General features: G+C 31.4%; 1 protein-coding gene across 2 annotated transcripts in view; it reads left to right on the top strand.

The window, feature by feature from the left end:
• The window catches only part of Prkacb (protein kinase cAMP-activated catalytic subunit beta), a 114,748-nt gene that overhangs the window by 40,351 nt on the left and 51,827 nt on the right, over positions 1-22,570 (top strand). Inside the window, exon 1 of one of the 2 annotated variants that reach the window (XM_047554442.1) lies at positions 6,818-7,067. The exons of the other annotated variant lie outside the window; for it this stretch is intronic. Coding sequence (XP_047410398.1) covers positions 6,881-7,067 — 187 coding nt within the window. The 5' untranslated portion in view covers positions 6,818-6,880. Of the gene's footprint in view, positions 1-6,817; positions 7,068-22,570 lie in introns of those variants that run through there. 2 annotated transcript variants of the gene reach the window in all.

Here is a 22,570-nt window from a genome sequence, read left to right as displayed (position 1 = left end):
GTACATGCACATAATATAATTTGATCAATCTCATTCTCCAGTAACTCCCCTTTCCCTCCCTTCCTCCCTTTCCCTGACTACTCTCCTGTTTCACTGGTTTCCTTTCTTTTTTTGTTTTAAATAATTAGTTGTAAAATAAAATGTTTATTTTAACAAAAAGTTCTATTTATATAATAAGTCTAGAAAATGCAAATTATCTATTGTCAAAAAGCATCAGATGTGTGGAAATATGGAATGACAGGAGGGATAAATTACAAAGAAGCATGAGAAAAGTTATAGGGATAATGGATGTGTTCATTATCTTGATTTTGGTTATGATCTCAGAGTTGTATTTTAAATCAAGACTTATTAAACTATATTGTATTAACTTCAAATATGTACAGTTTATAGCATTTCAGCTATGTTCATTAAAGCTTTAAAAATGGGGGGGGCAGACAGAAGAGAGATTGTAGACTTAAGTCCAGTTATACCAATAATTACATTAAACATACGTGATCTAAACAAGACCCAGCTATGTGCTATGCTCTTATACGTTCAATATTTTCATGTAAATTGTTTAAAAGCAAAAGAATTGGGAGAAAGATACACTATACAACACTATCAAATAAAAGCTATGTCAGTGACTGATTAATATCATACAAAGAACTTCAGAAAAAGAAACAGCAAGGATTAAGACAGACAGACATAATGATAAAAGTGTCAAGGCATTAAGAAGACAGAACAATTCTAAATGTGTATGCACCTAATTATAGAGCTTCAAAATACAGGAAGCAAAATTTGACAGAGGAAGAAACAGAAAAATCTAACTTCAAAATTGAAGTCTTCTGGAACCATCTCTCAGTAATCTGTTGAATAATTAAATAGAAAATGCAGAATATGGAAGACCTAAGAAAAACAACATTAACCAAATTAATCTTACATCTACAGGTAATTTATACTTAACAGTAGTGGAAAACACTTTACATGTGCATATGGAACATTCACCATGAAAGACCATATGCTGGGTCATTTAAAAAAAAAAAAATTTAAAGAATTAAAAATCATACAAAATGTTTTCTGACCATGATGGAATTAATTTAAATTTCAAGAACAGAAAGATATTAGGTAAATCCTTAAATACTTAGAAATTTAGCTGGGCGCAGTCACCTGTAATCCCAGCAGCTCCTGAGGCTGAGGCAGGAGGATCCAGAGTTCAATGCCAACCTCAGCAACAGCAAGGTGCTAAGCAACTCAGTGAGACCTTATCTCTAAATAAAATACAAAATAGGACTTGGATGTGGCTCAGTGGTCAAGTATCCCTGAGTTCAATCCCAGGTACCAAAAACAAGAAAAAAGAAAGAAATTTAAATAACACACTTCTAAATAATCCATGGTCTTAAGGGAAATTTGAAAATATTTTGAACTGAGTGAAAATAAAAAATACACCAAAATTTGTCAGATGCACCCAAAGCATTGTTCAGAGGAAAATGTATAGGATTTGTATATTAGAAAATTCTTAATATAGGGATGTAAGCTTCCATGTCATGAAACTGGGGCGTGAGGGAGAAAAATAACATTGAAGATAATAGAGGAAAGAAATAAAGTTAAGAACAGTAATAAAAAATACTCAAAAGCAGAAAACTGTTGGAGAAAATCAATGAAAACAAAAGATAGATCTTTGAAAATATCAACTAAACTGAAATCCTTAGCCAGACTGACCAAGAAAAAAGAGGATGTGAATTACCAATTATCAAGAATGAAAGAGGGGATAATTACTACAGATGTCACATACATTAAAGCAGTAGATAAGTGATAGGTGTTAGATATGACTCTATTCCCATACATTCGACTTAGTGGAAATAGAATAGTTCTTGAAAGACACAAACTACCGTAACTACTCATTCAGGATTACAAAGGTACCTCAATTGTACTAAGAACTTCTAAAAATATTTGTAATCTTTTGAAAAAGAAAACTTGTCCCAGATAGTTTTTCTGGCAAATTATACCAAACATTTAAAGAAAAAATGATTACCATTTCTCACAACCTCTTCTAGAAAATAGGTGATAAAGTACTTCCCAACTTATTTTATGATGTAAATCTTAACCTGCCACCAAAAAAATGCAAAAATAGTATATGCAATAAAACTATGAGACACAGTATATGAAATAAAACTACGAGACAATATCTCTTGTAAACACAAAAAATCCTCCACAAAATGCTTACAAATTGAATCCAGAAATATATAAAAATAATAGTACACCAAGACCAAGAGATGTTTCTTCTGGGAATTCAAGGCAGATTCAGTATTTGGAAATTAATCAATATAATCCATCATATTAGCAAACTAAAGAAGTGAAATGATATGATCACATCAAAAGATGCTTAAAAAGCATTAAATTAAATATCCCTCCAAGGTAAAATTCACAGCTAATAAACAATAGACAAAAACCTCATTATCTTAATAAGGAAGATCTGCAAAAAATACTTAACACAAACATTATAGTTAATGAAAAAACAAAACAAACACAAAAAACAAGCAACTGAATACTTTCTTCCTAAGACAGAATATGGCAGGGTTATCCACTCTTACCATCAACATTGTATTGAAAGTTTTATCTAACACAGTATGACAAGAAAAATAAATAAGAGGCATCAAAATTACTAAAATAACAAACAGCAAAACAGTCTATTCAAAGATGACATGAATCCCTATGTTAAAAATCCCAAGAAACCTACAAAAAGAAAAAGATCATGAAAACTAATAAGTGCGTTTATCAAGATTACAATATACAATATCAATATATAAAACAAGTCATATGTCTATATACCAACAATGAACAACCGTAAAACATTTTTTTAGTACCATTTACAGTGACTCAGTTTAAAATCTGGGTACTATGCAATACCTTAGTACCCTTATAAATATGTATAATTTTGTGCTTTTATGTGTCAGTTAAAAATAAATTTAAATTAAAAAAAAACTTGGGTATAAATCTAACAAAATATGTGTAAGATCTGCATGTTGAAAACAATGAAAGACACTGATGAAAGAAATCAAAGACTCAAGTAAATGAAGAAAGTACACTAGGATCATGAATTGACAGACTGAATATAGTAAAGAAGTTACTTATCCCAATGACCATAATTCTTACAAAATCCCAGAAAGATCATTTTTGTAAACAGGGCCAAGCCAGTTTGGCCCTGGGTTCCATTCCCAGCACCAGTGAATGAATGAATGAATGAAACTCTAGTAGCCAAAACAACTTAGAAAATGGAGGGGGAAATTTGGAAGGTTTACAATATCAGGTGCAGTAACCAAGACAGTATGGTATTGGTAAAAAATTTGACACATAAGTTAGTGGAACAAAATAGAGTCCAGAAATAGACACACACAAATATGGTCAATTGATTTTTGACAAATCTAAAATAAATTTACTTGTGAGTGGATGTGTAATTGTGGTAAATCTATACAATGGAGTACTTATTAAACTATAAAAATAACAGAAATGTTAGACTCAGGACATGGATAAATCTTAATTGCAATGCTATGCTAAATGAAAGGAACCAGTCTTAAAAGCTTATATACAGTAGGAATCAATTTATATAACATTCTAGAAAAGAAAAAGCTATTATTCTAAAACCTTTATTTAAGTAACAAGGTCAGTGTCATGTCACTTGCCTCACACATAGAGTAAATACATCACTTACATATTAAATATGCTTCCTTTTTTTTTTTCCTTTAACCTTCAGACTTCTGCAGTACATGGTTCTACTTGGCCCCAACAGGATTGTAAACATAAATGTGGACAATGAAATTGAAAGGCTGTAATGTGACTGTCTGAATGAAAACATTTTCACAGATCCTGGACAGTATGTCCAAGAACCAGTCCCACTTGCCACTCTCTTTTCACCCTGACTTCTTCACCCTTGTTTGAAAAATACTGCTCTTGAAAAAAAGTTTGCTTCTTTGGGAGAAATCAGGGTCATGCAGTATAAGGAGCCCTGATCTGGGAGTTAGAAGACATAGGTGACTTTGGGCAAGTCACTTAATGTTTATGTTTGTTTTCTCATCTTAAAATAGGGATAATAGTATCTGGGCTGCCTACTTCATTGGTAAGGATTTCATGAGCTTTGCAATAATTTCACAATAATCTTACAATGCAAATTATTTTATATGTTGAAAATTGCTTGGCAAATTTTTACTAAATATAAGAAATACACTAGTATTTTGTGGTATCTTATGACAGTTAAAGCAAGTTCTACTCTAAAAATTGCTACTTATTCCTAAAAATAATGTAGAAAACAAGTAAGGACTTTGTAACCTGATATAATTGATTATTGAGTTTTAAAATCTTACATTATTTCATTACAAGTTACGATGTTATGGCAAATTTGGGGCATATGACTAGATGTTATAGTATGAATTAAAATTCTGAAAATAATATCAGGAAGAATAACAAATAATTACTTTCTAGGATTAACTTGATTTATGAAGGAATTCATCATTGTAGTTAATACTGTAGTTGTTTCTTTCTAGCAGTAGATGCCAGTAGAGTTCTTTTTTCTTTTTCTTTTTTTTTTTTTTTAAATAAAAATAAAATTACCCAAGCAGTTCCATAGCAACAGCTCCCTGGTCACATTACCATATATAGAAACATTGCTCTTATAACTAAATAGTCTGCTTTCTATAAGTACTCTGACAAATGCAAACAGTTTTATTGAATAAAGACAGATTTTAACTGTAGTTCTTTTCAAGATACTCTGTGGAATTTACTTTTTTTCCATGGTGATTTTGTTTTAGAGCTTAGGCATTGTTTTAAATAAATTAATCTCAGTGTTGTACTTGGGAATCTGGAATTTCCATATTTAAGCAATGTTGAATGCAGATAAATCTAGCTATAGATATGTTAAAAATTAATACAATCAGGCTTATATGTGGGAATTAATTTTTATCTTTGGCAAGGGAATACCATGAGTGTAATATTTTGGGGAGGCTAATATGTCAGAGAGCTGAATGATTCCTGGTGGTGACTGGAACAGGGGTTCTTTTAGAAATGTACATTTGGCTGAGTGAAAGTGGAACTCAAGAATGAATAAAACTTAGTAACTAAATATGGTGAAAAAGAAGTTTAATAATGTTATTTCTATTACTTTTGTCTCTAAAAATAAGCAACTTGGTATTTGTTGAATTGTTTAAAATGATGGTCCTATCATAAATAAAATCAAAATGCTTTCCAGTATTTGATGATTCTACTCAGACCTTTAAATTGGTAAAATGAATAAATACTTTATTTACCATATATTTACTGAATATGTAATAGCATACATTGCACTTACGAATTCAAGTAACTCAATTTAGGAATACAAATTCATAAACAATTTTAACATAAAATCATAAGTGCAATGGAAATAGGAGAGAGCAAGTTTATTTTCCTAAGTATGTGGGAGACTGAAGAGGTAGCATTTGTAGTGAGCCTTGAAGATGAACAGAATTTCTGTTAGGAGAGCAAGTCAAAAGAATTTTATGTACTTCTTCCCATACAGAGTCAGTCCATGCTCTGTGAATACTTATTGAATACTACAGAGACTTTTTCTATTAAACATTACAGAAACTTATTCAGTGTCTGTTTTTTGTAAGGCACTGTCAGATGGTAATATACATGATATTTATATTAAAAATTTCTATTACACATGATATTTATATTAAAGATAACCAATTTAAAAAGTTTAGTCTTATAGATACTGTTGCCCATTTGTTTAGATTGATACTACTAATTTTATTACACAAAACAAAGTACACAAATGAGCTGCTACATGGCAAAATTCACTTGTCAGTGTTTCTTAGTGAACTTTTGTGTCTGTGTGTATATTGCTACAATTTGATATTAGTATTGTTCCTATTTATTATATTTGCCAAATGGTTGGCAGGAAATCTGGACTAAAATATTTTTTTAGGAAGAGTTTTTAAGATCCTTTTCTTTTCCTTTCCTTCTTTTTCTTTTTCTTCTCTCCTATTATTTAGAGCTTCCAAAGAGAAACACTGAAATTTTTCATCCTTTATAGGCAAAAGTGGTGATAGCAAATTTTATTGGCATTTAATTGAAGGGCATACTAAGTAGGATCACTAAAGCAGTGGGTCAGGTAAGCAGCAGTCTTCTGTGTTAAGGGTTTGAAATTAACATATCAAATTTTAGAATGTTTTAAAATATACTACCTGTAGGCAGACACATGTCAGTTGATAAGCTATGTTCTGTGGTTCCTGTATATATTAGACTTAAGTCAATGAGTTAGCAACATTGAAATCTTTTTTTAAATTGCTAACTCAGATTTTTTTCTGAGTTATAACTTGCATACTATCTTATTTTGTAAGAGTCTTGTCATATCTATTCCATACTAATTTTTGATGAAAAGTTAATTGCTTGTAAGGATTCATAAAATATGTATATTAGCCCGTTTCCTGGGAAAATATAGCCTATCTTTTTAACATGTTATATTTGGAGGGTGATTTGGCCTTCAGTTGTTTGCATAGAGTTGTAATACATGTTTAACTAGTTTCCCTTTTTAAAAAATTTTTTTCAGCCTACTATGTATATTTATATAACTTTATATTTAATGCTTTTATTAACCTGTATGTTAATATCAAAACATACATAGACCCTTTTAGGCAGATATTGCAAGCTGTTAAAATCCCCTTCTGTAGCTGAGATGAAAAGTTTTGCTAAGAAAAGCTCAGTAATGTGCTGTTTTATATTAACAGGAAACAGAACAGCAGTAGTGGTTTGAATACCCTGCAAACAGGAAGTTTGACACATGCATAGCTCTTAGCTTCTGTGTAAGAAGTTGTTGAGCTCCTTCTGGAAATATTTTCAGTTATTTTAAGTGAAGTGTAAATGCACATGAATGGCAGCTTATAGAGATCTACCCTGTAACCAGTGTACAGGTACATCTACTGCTCTTCAGAAATTGGAAGGTTTTGCTAGCCGATTATTTCATAGACACTCTAAAGGTACTGCACATGATCAGAAAACAGCTCTGGAAAATGACAGCTTTCATTTCTCTGAACATACTGCCTTATGGGACAGATCAAGTAAGTTGTTTTTAAAATTTTTTAAATGATACATTACAACTAGTAGCTAAAGTACTAACTAGAGTTTTAGAATCAAACATAAAGAACCATGTTTTGTTTGTCTTTTTATGATTTGTACAAGGACATTTTGTAAGATGAAGTTGAAAGAATTCCACAAAAACTTGATTATAAGTTGAATTGAAGCATGTAGTTCATTGTTTTGTTTTATATATAATTACTTAAGTTGAATATCAATGAGAAAAATTTCTACTATGTTCGTATATTATTTCTATTATGTTACTCTGCTCTTTTTTTGATCTTACATAAATATGAAAAATTTTAAAATGATCTGTTTTCTTTTTTAAATGTCGTATTTATAAGCTTTAAAATTTGAAAGGCAATAAGACTTGGATTTTTAATTAAATTTCTATTATGTTTGTCATCTTTTATTTTAAATGTATGTGTAAAAGTTATTTCAGTTTTTACAAGCAAGACTTTCTAAAAGTAGATTATAATTATTTTATGTAAGTTCTTAAACTTATAACATTATGTATACCAAAAGCTTTTATAATTGTATTTTATGTTATTTATAAATAGGGTCAGAGGGGGAAAATTTGTTTATGTTTGCAATACATTCTTTCCAGGCATGTTAAAATGTTTGGACTTACTGGTATGCTAAACCATTTCTGGTAACATGCACTTTAAAAAGTAAGTTTAACATATCAACAATATCAGTGCCACCATTCCATATATCACCTTGGACCCTTCCCAAGGTAATTTGTCACTTTAACAGAATTACCCTTGGCATTATTGCCCTTTTTGGTGTGTGTGTTTGATCATCAAATAGTACTAGGGTTTACCCCCTTTAGATTATAGAGGCAAGTTAAGGAAGAAAACTCTGTTAAAAAAAAAGTTTATAAAATTTACTCTGTGGTTTTTATAGCACCTGGATACTTCTGTGGAACTTATTTGATTTGTTCTTTTACTACATTAGAATTTTCTGAACTTTTTTGAACTGGTTTTTGAAAAAAGAAAGGAAGAATATTATTTGTGCAAAATTTTTTCACTGAAAAGGTTTTGATTATAGTTGGTCTTTACTACATAACAAATTGACAGGTGAGAAATCTCATGAACTATCAAGTATTAAAATATTAGTACATTATTTAAATTTTCTGTGTGACAAAAGCTTTTAATTCCTTCTACTTGTCCTGTTCTGTTAAATTACAGTCTCATAAGTCCTTTTGAAAATAATTTTAATGCATTTTAAAGATTTTTAAAGTTAGATGAGGAATGAGGATAGAATTGAATTAATTTTTGTTTCACCTATTCCACCTTAGTAGGTGTTTAGTAAGTGTATCTTTGATGAATGTCATGGGATTTTAATAATGTTTGAACTATATTCTCACTGTTTTTAAACTATATGGACCCTATATGTTTTCTGAAACATCTTTTAAAGTCTAGAAATGGAAATTAATATCATGAACCATGATTTCTTTTAGAAAAACAGACTGATAAAATGTTGTTAACATGGTTCTCTATTGTGAAGTCAAAAAATAAGACAAATGGAATCATTGTGTACAAATACAGTTAGGAACAATTCTTGTAATTCAGTAAGAATGATAGACATAATATAAGAAATATTTAAAGAGCAACTGAATGTTCATTAACTAACTAGTCCTCCTTTCTCCTCTCTTTTTCATATCCCAAAAATATAATGGACAAAATCATTTTATTTGTAAGGAAGAGTATGGTAAGCATGAAGCTCTAGTTTGTTCTTATGGATTGTATTGCTATGGAGGAGAAAACACTGGTAGCAACAGAAACAGAAATCCTTTCATTTCAAAATTCTGAGTTTATTTTTGTAGTGAAAACAAATTTTTATTCATTTGTTCTGTGAATTAGGGAAGAAGTTTTGACTATATGAAGTTTTCATACAAAACACATTGTTCAAAGCTACTTAAAGCAGTTTACTTGTATGACTTGTTTGACAAGAAAAAGGCATGTAATATCTCCTGATGATACTCTAGATATACTTGTTTCAAAGTGCTATTTTAAGAAACAATTAAGTTTTAAAAAAGGAAATAACTAAGTGCAAAAGCAGCATGTCATTTTTAAAAAATTAGTTTCATGAACTATTGAGTAAAGATCAATTGCCAATTTAGGTATATACGAAATGTAACTAACTTTAATCCAAGGTTCTTCTCCAGTGACATATATGGGAAGAAATATAGAACAAAGGCCACACATTGGTTTCTAGGTGTTTTATCTTTTATTACTAAATTAAATAACAGAAATTCATGTTTGATAATATAAATATATAATGAAATTCTGATGCACATAGAAGTGCATGAAGTTCAAAGGAAAAGCATAGAGGAATTCTTTTCATTTTGACTCAGAATGAATGGAAGAATTGACATTATTGAGTTCTTTCTAGAAAACTTATTATGGTTAGCTTGTGAATCTTCCTTTGACCATAAGTAGTCTGGTGAGTTATATGATGCTGAAATTAATAGAAGTTTTGTGTGTTTTAAGTCTGATTTTATATATTTAATGAATGTCTAACTGCAACATTTTAAGAAGTAAATAGGTCAATACTATCAAGCACTTTACTTGTCCTTCCCTACCACGAATTGACAGGCTATTTCTCTTGTAGATACAAATCCATATTAGTGAATCTTTGGTGTAAATACTACATTGAACAAATAAGCAATTTCAAATATGAATTTTTCAGGTACAGTTAGATAGCTAAAGTGATTATAATAGACTATCTTGTCAATATGAACTTTCTGAAGTTTTTGCATTCTTTTACACAATTTACTTTCTAATTAGCCCAATGAATCTGTATCATTGTAACTTCTAAATTAGAAGACTTTACACTTCATCTTTTCATCTACTTTTTCCATTTGCAAGTTTTTAAGTTTATCAATAGTAATCAATTTCTATGCATTTGGTAAACCTATCATAGTCTGTGAACAAGGTTTGGGAGAAAATAAGATTCAATTCTTACTCCCCAAAATAAGAGTAGGAAGAGCAAACATATAAACAACATAATATTCAAGGCATTTTGATATTAATATTTCAGGCTACATGCTATTATTAGTGAGGAGCCAATGCAGTTTTTGAAAGTGGAAAATAATATAATGCAACCTTAATTTGAAAAGTCTGAAGAATTTTAATTAGCATAATACAGGATAAGTTAACTTGCTTATTCTACTTTAGGGAAATACACATAGGTATCATTTGTTTTCTGTTTATGCTGGACCCTTACAACTAGCACTTTTGACACTACAGTGACCATGGCAATAAATAGTCAGATAATGGATTCCCTTTGTAATAGTGCTTGTGCAAGATACTTTTGTCTGGAATTTCCTTTTCCTACTTCTACCAGTGGTAAGTTTTGCTCATAGTTAATGCTCCTCTCAAATATCACCAAGGAATCCTATTCCTCTGTCCTTCATCCTGATTAGAATTCATGATCTTCTTCTTTATGTTATCCTATTATCTTCTACTTACTTTTAATATGACTTATTTTATAGTGGTAAAATTATTTTTACTTTTAGTCTTTATGTTGTCTCTCTCCCCTCTGATTTTAAACTCTGTGAAAGTCTAGAACTTGTCATTTTATTTTGGTATTGCCAGCACAGTTCTCAATAAATGTTGAGTTGTTGGTTGATTAGCATTTAATATACTTATGCTGATCAATTGCCTCTGATTTTTTTCTATTATGATCTTTGCTATTTATTATTTATTTGGTGCTGAGAATTGAACCTAGGGGCCCTTAACCACTGAGCCATATCCCCAACCCCTTTTTTAAAAATTTGACACAGGGTCCAAGTGCCTAGAGCCTTACAAGTTACTAAGACTGGCCTCTAATTTGGGATCCTCTTACCTCTGCCTCCTGAGTCACTGGGATTACAGAAGTTAGACACTGCAACTGGCCTGCAATTTATTTTAAAGGCCTGTAGGCATTAATCAAAAGCAGCAAAATGCTGACCTAATCCTGGTAAGTACCACATTCAAGATACTGAAACTTCTGTTACTTGTGTATTTTTTACCATGACTTTATAATTAATAATTGTAGCATTCAACAGACTTTATTGTAAAGCTGAATTGATTGGAATATTAAATGATTTGAAATTTGAAAATATTTCCACAGACTTTGTAGCAATACCAAGTAGTACGTCAAGTAACTAACGTAATGAGATGGTCTTACTTCATCGTACTTTGCAAAAATAGCCATAGAACAATGTTAGAAAAGGCAGATTACCTATATGCTCTAGATAGTGCCTCCAAGTGTGGCCTTGACCCAGCACCATTATTATTGCCTGAGAATTTGTTAAAATGCTTGTTACCTGTGTATCTCTAATTATCTGGACTACTAAATCATAATCTACATTCAATAAGATGCCCCAGGTGATTCATATACATATTAAAGTTTGAAAAGCACTTATGCCCTAATAACATTTGAATCTTATTTGTAAATAATATATCTTCAGGAGAAAATTAGGAAACGATATAGAAAAACAAAGACAACCAAAAATCACACACAATCTGCCAAAAGATAACCACCATTAGTATTTTTGTGTTTTTAACTTTTTGCTATTATCTTAAAGATGTTGTGATAAACATCCTTATAACTAAATCTTTATGTATATTCCAGATTATCTTTATGTTTTATGGGACAAATTTAAAGAATCCATTAATCTCTCAATGGATACTTAGGTTGATTACATTTATTGGCTATTATGAATAATGCTTTAATGCACCTGGGAGTGTGGATATCTATTCAGCATCTAACTTCCTTTCCTTTGACTGTATACCCTGAAGTAGGATTGCTAGATCATATGATAGTTCTGTATTTAAGTTTTTGAGGAATCTCCATATCATTTTCCATAATGGCTATATTAATTTACATTCTCACCAACAGGATACAAGTATTCCCCTTTTTCCATATCTTCTCCAATATATGTTACCTTTTGTCTTTTTGATAATAGCCATTTTAACAGGTGTGAAGTAACATCTCCTTGGGGTTTTAATTTGCATTTCCTTGATAATTAGTGATGTTGAACATCTTTTTTATATATTTTCTTTTGTGAAATTTCTTCTGGGTCCTTTGCCCATTTTTTCATCAGATTATTTTCTTGATCTTAGAGTTATTTGAATTCCTTATATGTTTTGGATACTAACCCCTTATCAGATGGGGTAGTTTGCTAATATTTTCTCCCATACCATAGGTTGTTTCTTCACTGTTTGTTGTTTCCTTTGCTGTGTAGAAGCTTCTTGCTTTGATGCAGTCCCATTTGTCTATTTTTATTTTCATTGCTTATACTTTTGGGGTCATATCTAAAAATTCATTGCACAAACCAATATCAAGAAGCTTTTTTCTCATATTTTCTTCTAGTAGTTCTATAATTTCTGGTCTTACATTTAAGGCTTTAATCCATTTTGAGGTTTTTTTTTTTTTTTATAACTTGCAATAAGGCTCTGACTTAATCTTTTGTGTGTGAATATCCAGTTTTCCAAGCACTTCATTGAACAGATGGTCCTTTTCAATTGTGCTTGGCACCTTTATCAAAGATAATTGACAGTAAATGTATGAATTTATTTCTGGACTCTCTACTGTATGCCTTTAGTCTTCATGCTTGTTTTTTTGTAAGTACCATGCTGCTTTGATTGATTACTCTAAGTTTGTAGTATACTTTGAAATGAAGTAGTGTGATGGTTCCAATTTTGTTCTAGGATAACCTAGAAGAAATATGTAAATTCCTAGAAACTTACAATTTACCAAGACTGAATCATGCAGAAATAGAAAATCTGAGCAGATCAACAAGAAATAAGGAGATTGAATTAGTATTAAAAAAAAAAAAAAACTTCTAATTAAAAAAAAATCCCAGCACTTCCTGCTTTCATTATAAAAGAATTAATGCTAGTTTTCAAACTCTTCCAAGAAAAAGAGGATGGAAGGCTTCCAAACTAATTTTACAAGGCCAGCAGTACCCTAATATCAAAGCCAGGCAAGGACACTATGAGAAAAGGAAATCACAGGACAATATTTCTAATGAGCATAGGTCCAAAAGTCTTTTTTTGGGGGGCGGGCGGGGGGCTGAGGATTGAACCCAGGGCCTTGTGTGTGCGAGGCAAGCACTCTACCAACTGAGCTATATCCCCAGCCCCCAAAAGTCTTAATGAAAAACTAGCAACTAAATTCAGCAGCACATTTACAGGATTATACACCATGATCAAGTGTGTTTTATCCCTGAAATGGAAGTTTAGTTCAAGTTATGTGAATCAATAAATGTGATACAACATAAAATTAATAATAAAAGCTTTACAATCATTTCAATAGATGGTTAAAAAGCACTTGGCAAATTTCAACATCCTTTCACTAGATATGCATGCAGACTTTGAAAATAAGACATTTTCTAGGAGGAGGTAATAAATTGAACCTGGAAGAATGATATGTTCTATAGAGTTTGAATATTACTTGCAAGTCCTAAAATGGTGTCTGCTTTTAGCTCTGGGGTCCAGTAATGTTACTTAAAAAGTATGGCCCATTTGGGATACAAATAAGGTCTCATCTTTTAAATATTCAAATTAATCACTGACATACCCATTTACTCAAACTAGCGGGATATTCAAGTAATTCTTTGCTTGGGGCCTTCTTTTAGTCCACTTTAAGTAAAATTCTGGGTGTCTGTTCATTCTGAAGAGACTAAGCTTTCCAAATGTTAGGTGAAGAAAGGGATGGGTAATTGGATCTCATCTGAGCTACTACTGATTTTGTCACTGTTGCATGGTTTCAGAATTCAAAACTGGTCCCAACAAATTTGATGTGTTCTTACTCTTGCTGATGTGATGCCACTGACCTTAGTGATTCTGAATAAGAGAATGATAAACTCTTTCTAGTATTGTGCTCATTCAAGGCCTGTATCACAGGACTTTGTTTCCTTAATTTATGTTCACCTCCTTAGTCATCTGACTTCCTTGCTAGGTTAGGTATGTGAGAAGGTGCTTTTAGACTGTTTCTACACTGTACCAGAATCTACCCTCCTTTCTTGATTAGGGATAGCAAACTAATGGTCTGTGACCCAAATACCGCTTGCAGATAAGTTTTGTTTAACCCTGCATATTATCCTTAATTAAGCCATAATTAAGTTGTCCACTAAAATGATTCTTCCCACAGTAATGAAGACTGACTTCATACCTAAGTAGAGAAACACTTTAAAAAAAAAAAAAAAACTTGAGATATAATTTACATGGCATAAAACACCCTCATTATAAGTGTAAAGTTCAATGTTAATTAGTAAATATATAGGGTTGTACAACCATTGACACAATTGCTTTAGAAAATTTCTGTCACTCCAAAACATTTGTTGGTACCCAGGTGCAACCAATCTCCACCTCACCCCAACCTCAGATAAATACTGGTCTATTTTTCTGCCTCTAAATTTCCTTTTCCAGACATTTTATGTAATTGGAATCATATACTATGTAATCTATTGTTTCTGACTTCTTTCACTTTGAATACTTCTGTGGTTCATCTTTTTTGTAGAACAAATAAATAATTAGTTCCTTGTTGAAGTAGACCATGTTGTATGGCTATAGCACATTTTCGCTATTCATTCTTTAACTGATAAACAAGAGAATTGTTCTCCATTTTGTGCTATTGGGATGTTACTATACACATTTAAAAACAAGTCTCTGTGAACATGTGTTTTTATTTCTCTTGGGTGGTTATCTAAAAGGGGAACTATTGGGTCATAAAAATTTATATTTACATTCTCAAGAAACTGCCAAACTGCTTTCCAAAGTGGCTGTACCATCTTACATTCCTACAATAATGTAAGTGGATTTCAGTTTCTTTATTTATTCATCAGTTCTTGATATAATCAATCTTTTTTGTTATTGTCATTCTTTGGGTATGAAATGGTATTTCACAATTGTGGTTTCAGTTTGTATTACCTTAACAACAGAAGATGTTGAGCATAATTCATGCTTTTAGAAGCTATTTATGTATCAATTTTGGAGGAATGTATTTTCCAAATCTTTTGTCTACTTTCAAAATTGAGTTGTTTGTCTTCTTTTTATCAAGTCTCAAAAATTATTTATTTATTCTGAATATAAGTTCAGGATAAGAATATATTTATTTTGCAGATATTCCCTCCCAGTCTATAGCTTGTCTTATTGTTTTGTAAAATAATATTTTTGAAAAGTTTGTAATTTCAGTGAAGTCCAGTTTATCTTTTTTCCCTTTATGGATTCTTAATGAACTTAAGAAATCTTTCTCTAACCCAAAGGAATGAATATTTTTAATCTGTGCTTTCTCCTGTAGTCCATTTTTTTAAGTTAAATTTTTATATGGTGTTAGATATGAATCAAAATTATTTTTTATATGTGTATTTAATTTTTACTGCTTCATTTGTTGGCAAGACTTTCTTTTCTCCATTTGACAAATATCTTTGTCAAAAAACAATTTGCCATATGTGTACGGGTTCATTTCGGAATTCTCAATTCTGTCCCAGTGAACTATGTCTATCTTTATGCTTGTTCCAAAGTGTCTTGATTACTGTAACTATAAAATAGGTTGTGAAGTCAAGACGTCTAAGTCCTCCAACTTTGTTCTTCTTTTATCAAGTTTTTTGGTTTTTTTTGTTTGTTTGTTTGTTTGGCTATTCTGAATTTTGTATTTCTAAATAAATTTTAGGATTAGCTCATTAGTTTCTAAAGAAAAGCCTGCTGGAATTTTCATAGATAGTATGTAAAATCTACAAATTGATTTGTAGGAAATTGCCATCTTAACAATATTGAGTCTTCCAATCCATGATTGTGAAATGTCTCTCCGTTTATTTAGATGCTCTTTCATTTCTGTAGTGTATAAATCTTAAATTATTTTCTAAGCATTTTATTTCTGTTGATACTATTGTGAATGAAATTGTTCCTTAATTTCATTTTTGGGCTGTTCATTATTGCTCAATAATTTTTTAATTCTAGTAGGTTTCTTTGTAGATTTCTTAGATTTTTTTAAAAGATGAAATAATGTTAACTTTACATAAAAAGTTTTATTTCCTATCAATCTGTATGTTTTTAGTATCTTTTTTTTTTTCCTTGTTGTGGTGAACTGGCTAAAACCTCCAGTGCAAAGTAGCATACAAATGGGAGTGTCTTATGCTCAGTCTTAAGGGGAACATATTCCATATTTTACCATTAAATATGTGAGCTACTGTGGTTTTTCACTCTCCTCATGTCTTTTATCTGTCTAAGGGAGTTTTTTCTGGTCTTATTTTATCATGGCTTAATTTATGGAATGCTGCTTCTGCATATGTTGAGGTGATTATGTGATTTTTGTCCTTTATTCTATTAATAGAGTATGTTCTGGTTAATTGTTTTTCAAAGTTGAACCATCATGCCCTCTTGAAATAAATCCTACATGACTGTGGTATATAATCCATTTTATATACTTATGACTTATGTTTGCTAGTATTTTGATAGAGATTTTTGCAACAGTGTTTATGATGAATATTGGTCTGTAGTTTTCTTTAGATCTCTATAACTTTGGTATCAGGTCTCAAAGAATGAGTCAGGAAGTGTTTCTTGTTTTGAATTCTGGTTTTGATTAGGGTTAAGTATTATGTTTTAAAACTTCATAGAATCCTCCAGGGAAGCTATTTGAACCCAAGCTTTTCTTTATGGGAAAAAGTGTAACTATTAATTTAACATTCAGACTTTTTCTTCTTGTTAGTCTTTGTACTTTGTGTCTTTGTAGGAACTTACCATTTCATTTAAGTTGTCTTATGTGATTGACATAAAGTTGTTTATAGTATTCCCTTTATAATAAGTTCTGTAGCATCATTGGTGATAACGTTGTTGTTGTTTATTTGTTTGTTCTGGTAATGGGGATTGAACACTGGGGCTCTTTACCACTGACCTGTATTCCCAGTTTTTATTATTATTTTTTTCTTTTGAGACAGAATCTTGAAAAATTGATGAGGGTCTCACTAAGTTGCTGAGGATGGCCTCAAACTTGCAGTCTCTCTGCCTCAGCCTCCTGAACCACAGAAATTACAAGCATGTGTCAACATATCCTGGCATCTTTTCATTCTTGATTTTGGTGATTAGTATCTTTTGTCTTACTTTGTTTTAATTTTGGTTCCTTTTTGCTAAAGTTTTATCAATAAGACTTTTGGTCTTGTGAATTTTTCTCTACATTTTCCTATTTTCAATTTCATTGACTCCTGATTTTTTCTTTTTCTTTTTGATTTGATTTGCTCTTCTATGTTTTATTTTTTTAAGGTGGAAACTTAAATTATTGATTTGGGACCTTCCTTCTTTTCTTAACTAAATGATTAAAGCTATGAATTTCCCTCAGTCTTTCTTTTATCTGCATCCCATAAATGTTGATACATTGTAGGGTTTTTTCCATTAAGTTCAAAGTATTTTCTGTTTTCTTTTGGGATATCTTTGTGATTTAATATCTATGTATTTGGAGACTTCCAAAATTTCTCTGTTGCTGATTCTTATTTAATTATGCTTGATCACAGAGTATATTTTAAAAGATTTAACAATCCTTTAAAATTAATTGCATCTTATTATATTGTCAAGAATATAATTTTTATGTGTACTTTAAAAGAGTGTGCATTCTGTTGATGTCAGATTCTATATTTTATTATGTCAAGTTTTAATGGTGTTATTCAAATTTTATGTATCCTTGTTAATTTTCTGTCTGGTTTCAGTATCAGTTATAGAGAAGGCAGCATAAAATCTCCAACTATTGTCGGGTTCTACATTACAAAGGTCCAATGAGTGATGGAATGCATATATAATGGTGAACCCATAAAATTATAATGGAACTGAAAAATTCCTATCACCTACTGATGTTGTAATCATCATATTTTCATAGTGCAATGCATTATTCACATCTTTGTGATAATGCTAGTGTAAACAAATCTACCATTCATATAAAAATATAATAAACACAATTACTTATAGTACACTATACTTGATAATAAACAACAATTAACTGGTTTATATGTTTCTTATATTGTACTTTTTCATTATTTTAGAATGTATTTCTTCTGCTTATATATTTTAAAAATTTGCTGTAAAACATGCCAGGTTATAAGCCAGCAGCAGTCTCATACATATCATGTTCTTCTGTTTACAGCATCTCTTTCTTTTCTTTTCTTTTTTCCCCTCAGTGCTGGGGGTTGAAACTTGGGGTACTATACCACTAAGCTACTTCCTTACTCACCCTCCTCACCCCACTACAAACACTTTTTTTTTGAGTCAGGGTCTCCTTAATTTGCCCAGGCTGACCTCACACTTGTGATCCTCCCAGTTCAGCCTCCCAGTAGCTGGGATTACTCATGTGTATCACTGCATCACCCTTATTGATTCTGTTGATTGCATAATTTTCTCTCGTACTTGATTTAATTTCATGTTATTTTATTCATCATGGCCCCTAAGCATGAAATCCCTTGCTAATTTTGCTGCTAAGAGGCCAAGTCACATGTCTGACCTGGAAATATAAAGTGATAAGGGACTACTACTTAAGTTGAAAATCAGTGATGGTTATTGCTCACTAGTCAGACCTGTCCCATTCCTGTCAAGCAGTGAGCTTGAAGAACAAGAACAAAGTGACAAATTGTTAAAGGATCTACTTCATTAAAGTCAATGAGACTAACAAAAATGTAAAAAAAAACTATATTACTTATGGAGACACTTCTAATGACTTCAGTAGCACAGAAGGTATCCCTCTTAGCACCATGATGATCATGGCCAAAGAAAATGATTATATGCAAGCTTGCAAGAAAAGACTGGACTTTAGTATGATGTTGAATTTACTGCTAGCTCTGGATAGTTTAAAGGATTCATGAATCATTGTTCATTACATGTGAAAATGAATGGTGAGTCTAGTGCTGATGGGAAGGCAGTTGAAGAATTTTTAGAAACTCTATATAAGCTCATTGTAGAGGAAAATTACTTGCCAGACCAAATCTGACAAGAGCAATCTGGCAGAGCAGTAGGCTATGCCATATAACCTAGTGTATAGTAGGCTACATCATCTAAGTTTGTGTAACTACATTCTGTGTTTGCACAACAATGAAATTGCCTAATGACATATTTCTCATAATAGTATGAGAAATGTTGTAAAGCAGTGCATGACTGTAATTTTTGAATTATTGACTTCTGTCAGGTTTTATTTTAGTATAGTGGGGGCTCTTGTGTTCAAAGCATGTACATTTCTGTTAAATTTCCCAGATGTATTGACCTTTTAATCATCATGAAATGTCCAGTTTATTTCTTATAGTTTTTCTCAACCATAAATCTGTTTTTTCAGATATTGAGATATTAGTCTAGGTGTATTATAGTTACTGTTTGCATGGTTTATCTTTCTGCTTCCTTTTACTTTCAGCCTATTTATAGCTCTGAACTTAAAGTGTATTGCTTATAGGCAGCATGTAGTTGGACCTTCTTTTTAAAATCCAGCCTGATAATTTCTGCTTTTGATTTGTTTCTTCCATTGCATTTAATGTAATTATTGATATAATTGGATTTACATCATCCATTTTACTATTGTTTTCTATACATCTCATAGTTTTTGTTGTTTTTATTGTTGGTTCTCTTTTTAATGCTATTGTATTAAGCAAATATAAATTGTTCCATTTGAATTCCTCTGTTGGTTTTTTAACTAAATTTTAAAATATTTTTAATAGTTGCTTTGTTGATTATAATGTGCATTTTATTTTATCACAATCCACTTCATGGTAGAACTGACAATTCTAGTATAGTAGATCTACTATGATCCAATATAATTCAATTTCTTCTTCATATTTGTTATGATTTTCACATATATTATTTTTATATATTTTATAAACCCATAAAGTACAAGGTCCTGTGTTTTATCCCCCCACCAGATATGTACGTGTGTGTATGTGTGTATATAAAGTATGTTTCTTATAGTTTACCATTTCTAGTACTCTTGATCTTTCCCTATCAACTTGAGTTATCATTTAGTGCCATTTCTTTTCAACCCCAAGGACTTCATTATGCATTTCAGCTTTCAACATGTATCTTAGTTGTTATTTCTCTGTGAATGTTCTATTTCAGCTTTGTTTTGGGAGGATAGTTTTCCTGGATAGAGAATGGCTAGTGGACATTTTTGTTTCTTTGTTCTTTAGCACTTCGAGCATGTCATTTTCTTGCCTTCCATTCTCTTATTTCTAGCAAAAGTCATCATTAAGGATGTTGCTTTTCCCCTGTACATGATTTTGCTTTTTCTGCTTTTTAGACTTTCTCCTTGTCTTTATCTTTCAGCAACTTACCTATGATGTGTCTAGGTATGGATCTCTTTGTATTTGTACTAGTAGGCACTAAACTGATTGGTTTTGTAGATTATTATTTTTTCTCTCAAATTGGGACATGTTCAATCATTATATTCTTCAAGTGTTTTTTTCTTCACCGTTTGTACCCTCCTCTCCTAATTCCTATTATATGTATGTTGGCATCCTTGATATTCCACAGATTTCTAAGGTTCTCTTCCTTTTTCTTCTTTTTTCTTTGTGTTGTTCATGCTAGATTATTTCTGTTGATCTATTCTCAAGTTCATTGCTTTGATCTTTTTGCTTCCTCAAATCTGCTATTGGGCCTATAATAAGTTTTAAATTTTTCATTATTGACTTTTCAAGTCTTATGTTTATTTTTTAATAGTTTCTCTTTATGGATTGAAATTCTCCATTTGTTATATAATTGCCATTGTATTTTTCCTGTAATTCTTTAAACACAGTATCCTTTTAATTATTTTGACCTAATATATAATAGATATTTTGAAATCTTTGCTAAATTCTACATCCGAGTCCATCCAGGAGCATTTTCTACTGATTTGCTTTTTCTCCTCATTAGGGATCACACAGTTTTTGTAAAATACTTAAATAAAATCATGTATTTGTAGCAGCTTTGAATTCTGATTATTTTTTTCTTCTCTGCAGGTTACTTTTATGTATCTTTTATTTTGTTTTAATAACATCTTGGTCTTAATCTATGGAATCTGTGTGCCCCAGATGCGTGACTGCTGATTTCTCTGTTCTGTTTTTGGTCTTTTTTTCCCCTGCCTTATTCTGAGTTTTATTTTTTAACCTGGCTTCATAGGGGTTTCCCTGTGTCTCCAGAGCTTAGTTGTATAATCATCAATCAGAGGTTGTGCTCAAACTTTGAGCCAGTCTGTACTCATGGAACTGTGTGTGGATTGGGGAGCACATTTATCGTTCAGGCAATTTTTAGATCTGTACCAGATTTAGCTTTCCACTGGACCCTCCTGGGTCTCCCCTGTGCATGTCACAGCTTCCTAGTCAGCCAGTGACATGTGGATAATCTTAACCTCTCTCTCATTTCATTTTCTCTGGTAAATTTCTTGTTAGTTCACCAGTCTGCTGCATACTTCTCGAAAGCCCATAACCTTAGAATAGTGAATCTGGGCACTTCCCCATTAATTCTTTACCTTTTTTTTTTTTTTTTTTAATTGACAGTAGTATTACTAATGTAGAGTTTGGGGTCTTCAGTCCAAATCATGTCAACTTCCTTTGGCAGTGAAACTATAGTTTTCATGACCAGCTCTACTCTTATAGAAGCATTATACTAACTGAACTGTGAAGAAATATGAATAGCTACAGACAAGAACATCACAGACTCCCGGTGTTCTCATGCAAAGTTCAGTAATATTTCATGAAATGCTTTCAATTTGCTTGATTACCAGAACAATGAAACCATTGTTTTTGACAATTTTGTTTAGCTTCAGTGTGTTTCTAGAGGAAGATTTTCTGAAGTACTGTCTCTGGAATTTCAGAAGTCTTGCCTCACCTGGCAGCCCCCCTTTCTTTTAATTAGTGCATTTTGATTATATTAATAGTGAGTTTCATTGTTACATATTCCTACATGCACATAATTTCCCACAACCTTTCTTTCCCCTCCCTTTTTCCCTCCCCCATCTCCTTTCTATTTTCATGGGACCACCCCCTTCTTTATATATATTTATTCTTCTCTCTAACTTACACATATGAGAGAAAACATAAGACCCTTGACTTTCTAAGTCTGAATTATTTTGTTGAACCTGTTGTTCTCCAGTTCTATCCATTTTCCTGTAAATGTCATAATTTTGTTCTTTATGACTGAATAAAACACCATTGTGTATATATACCATATTTTCTTTATCCATTCATCTGTTGACAGAACCTGGGCTGTTCCTTTAATTGGCTATTGTAAATTCACTGCTATAAACATAGATTTTCATGTATTGCTATAGCATACTGACTAATTCTTTTGAAAAATACCAAGGAGTAGGACAACTGGGTCATATGGTATCTCCATTCTTAAGTCTTTTGAGGAAACTTCATGCAGATTTCCAAAGTGGTTATACTAACTTACAATCCTAACAACAGCAAATAAGCATAAAAATTCCTTTTTCCCTACATTTATCAGATTTTATTATTACTTGTATTCTTGATGCTGCCATTGTAACTGGAGTGAGATGA

The sequence above is a fragment of the Sciurus carolinensis genome, chromosome 1 (assembly GCF_902686445.1).
Source record: "Sciurus carolinensis chromosome 1, mSciCar1.2, whole genome shotgun sequence".
NCBI classification, from domain to species: domain Eukaryota; kingdom Metazoa; phylum Chordata; class Mammalia; order Rodentia; family Sciuridae; genus Sciurus; species Sciurus carolinensis.
This window is presented reverse-complemented; position numbering and strand designations above follow the sequence as displayed.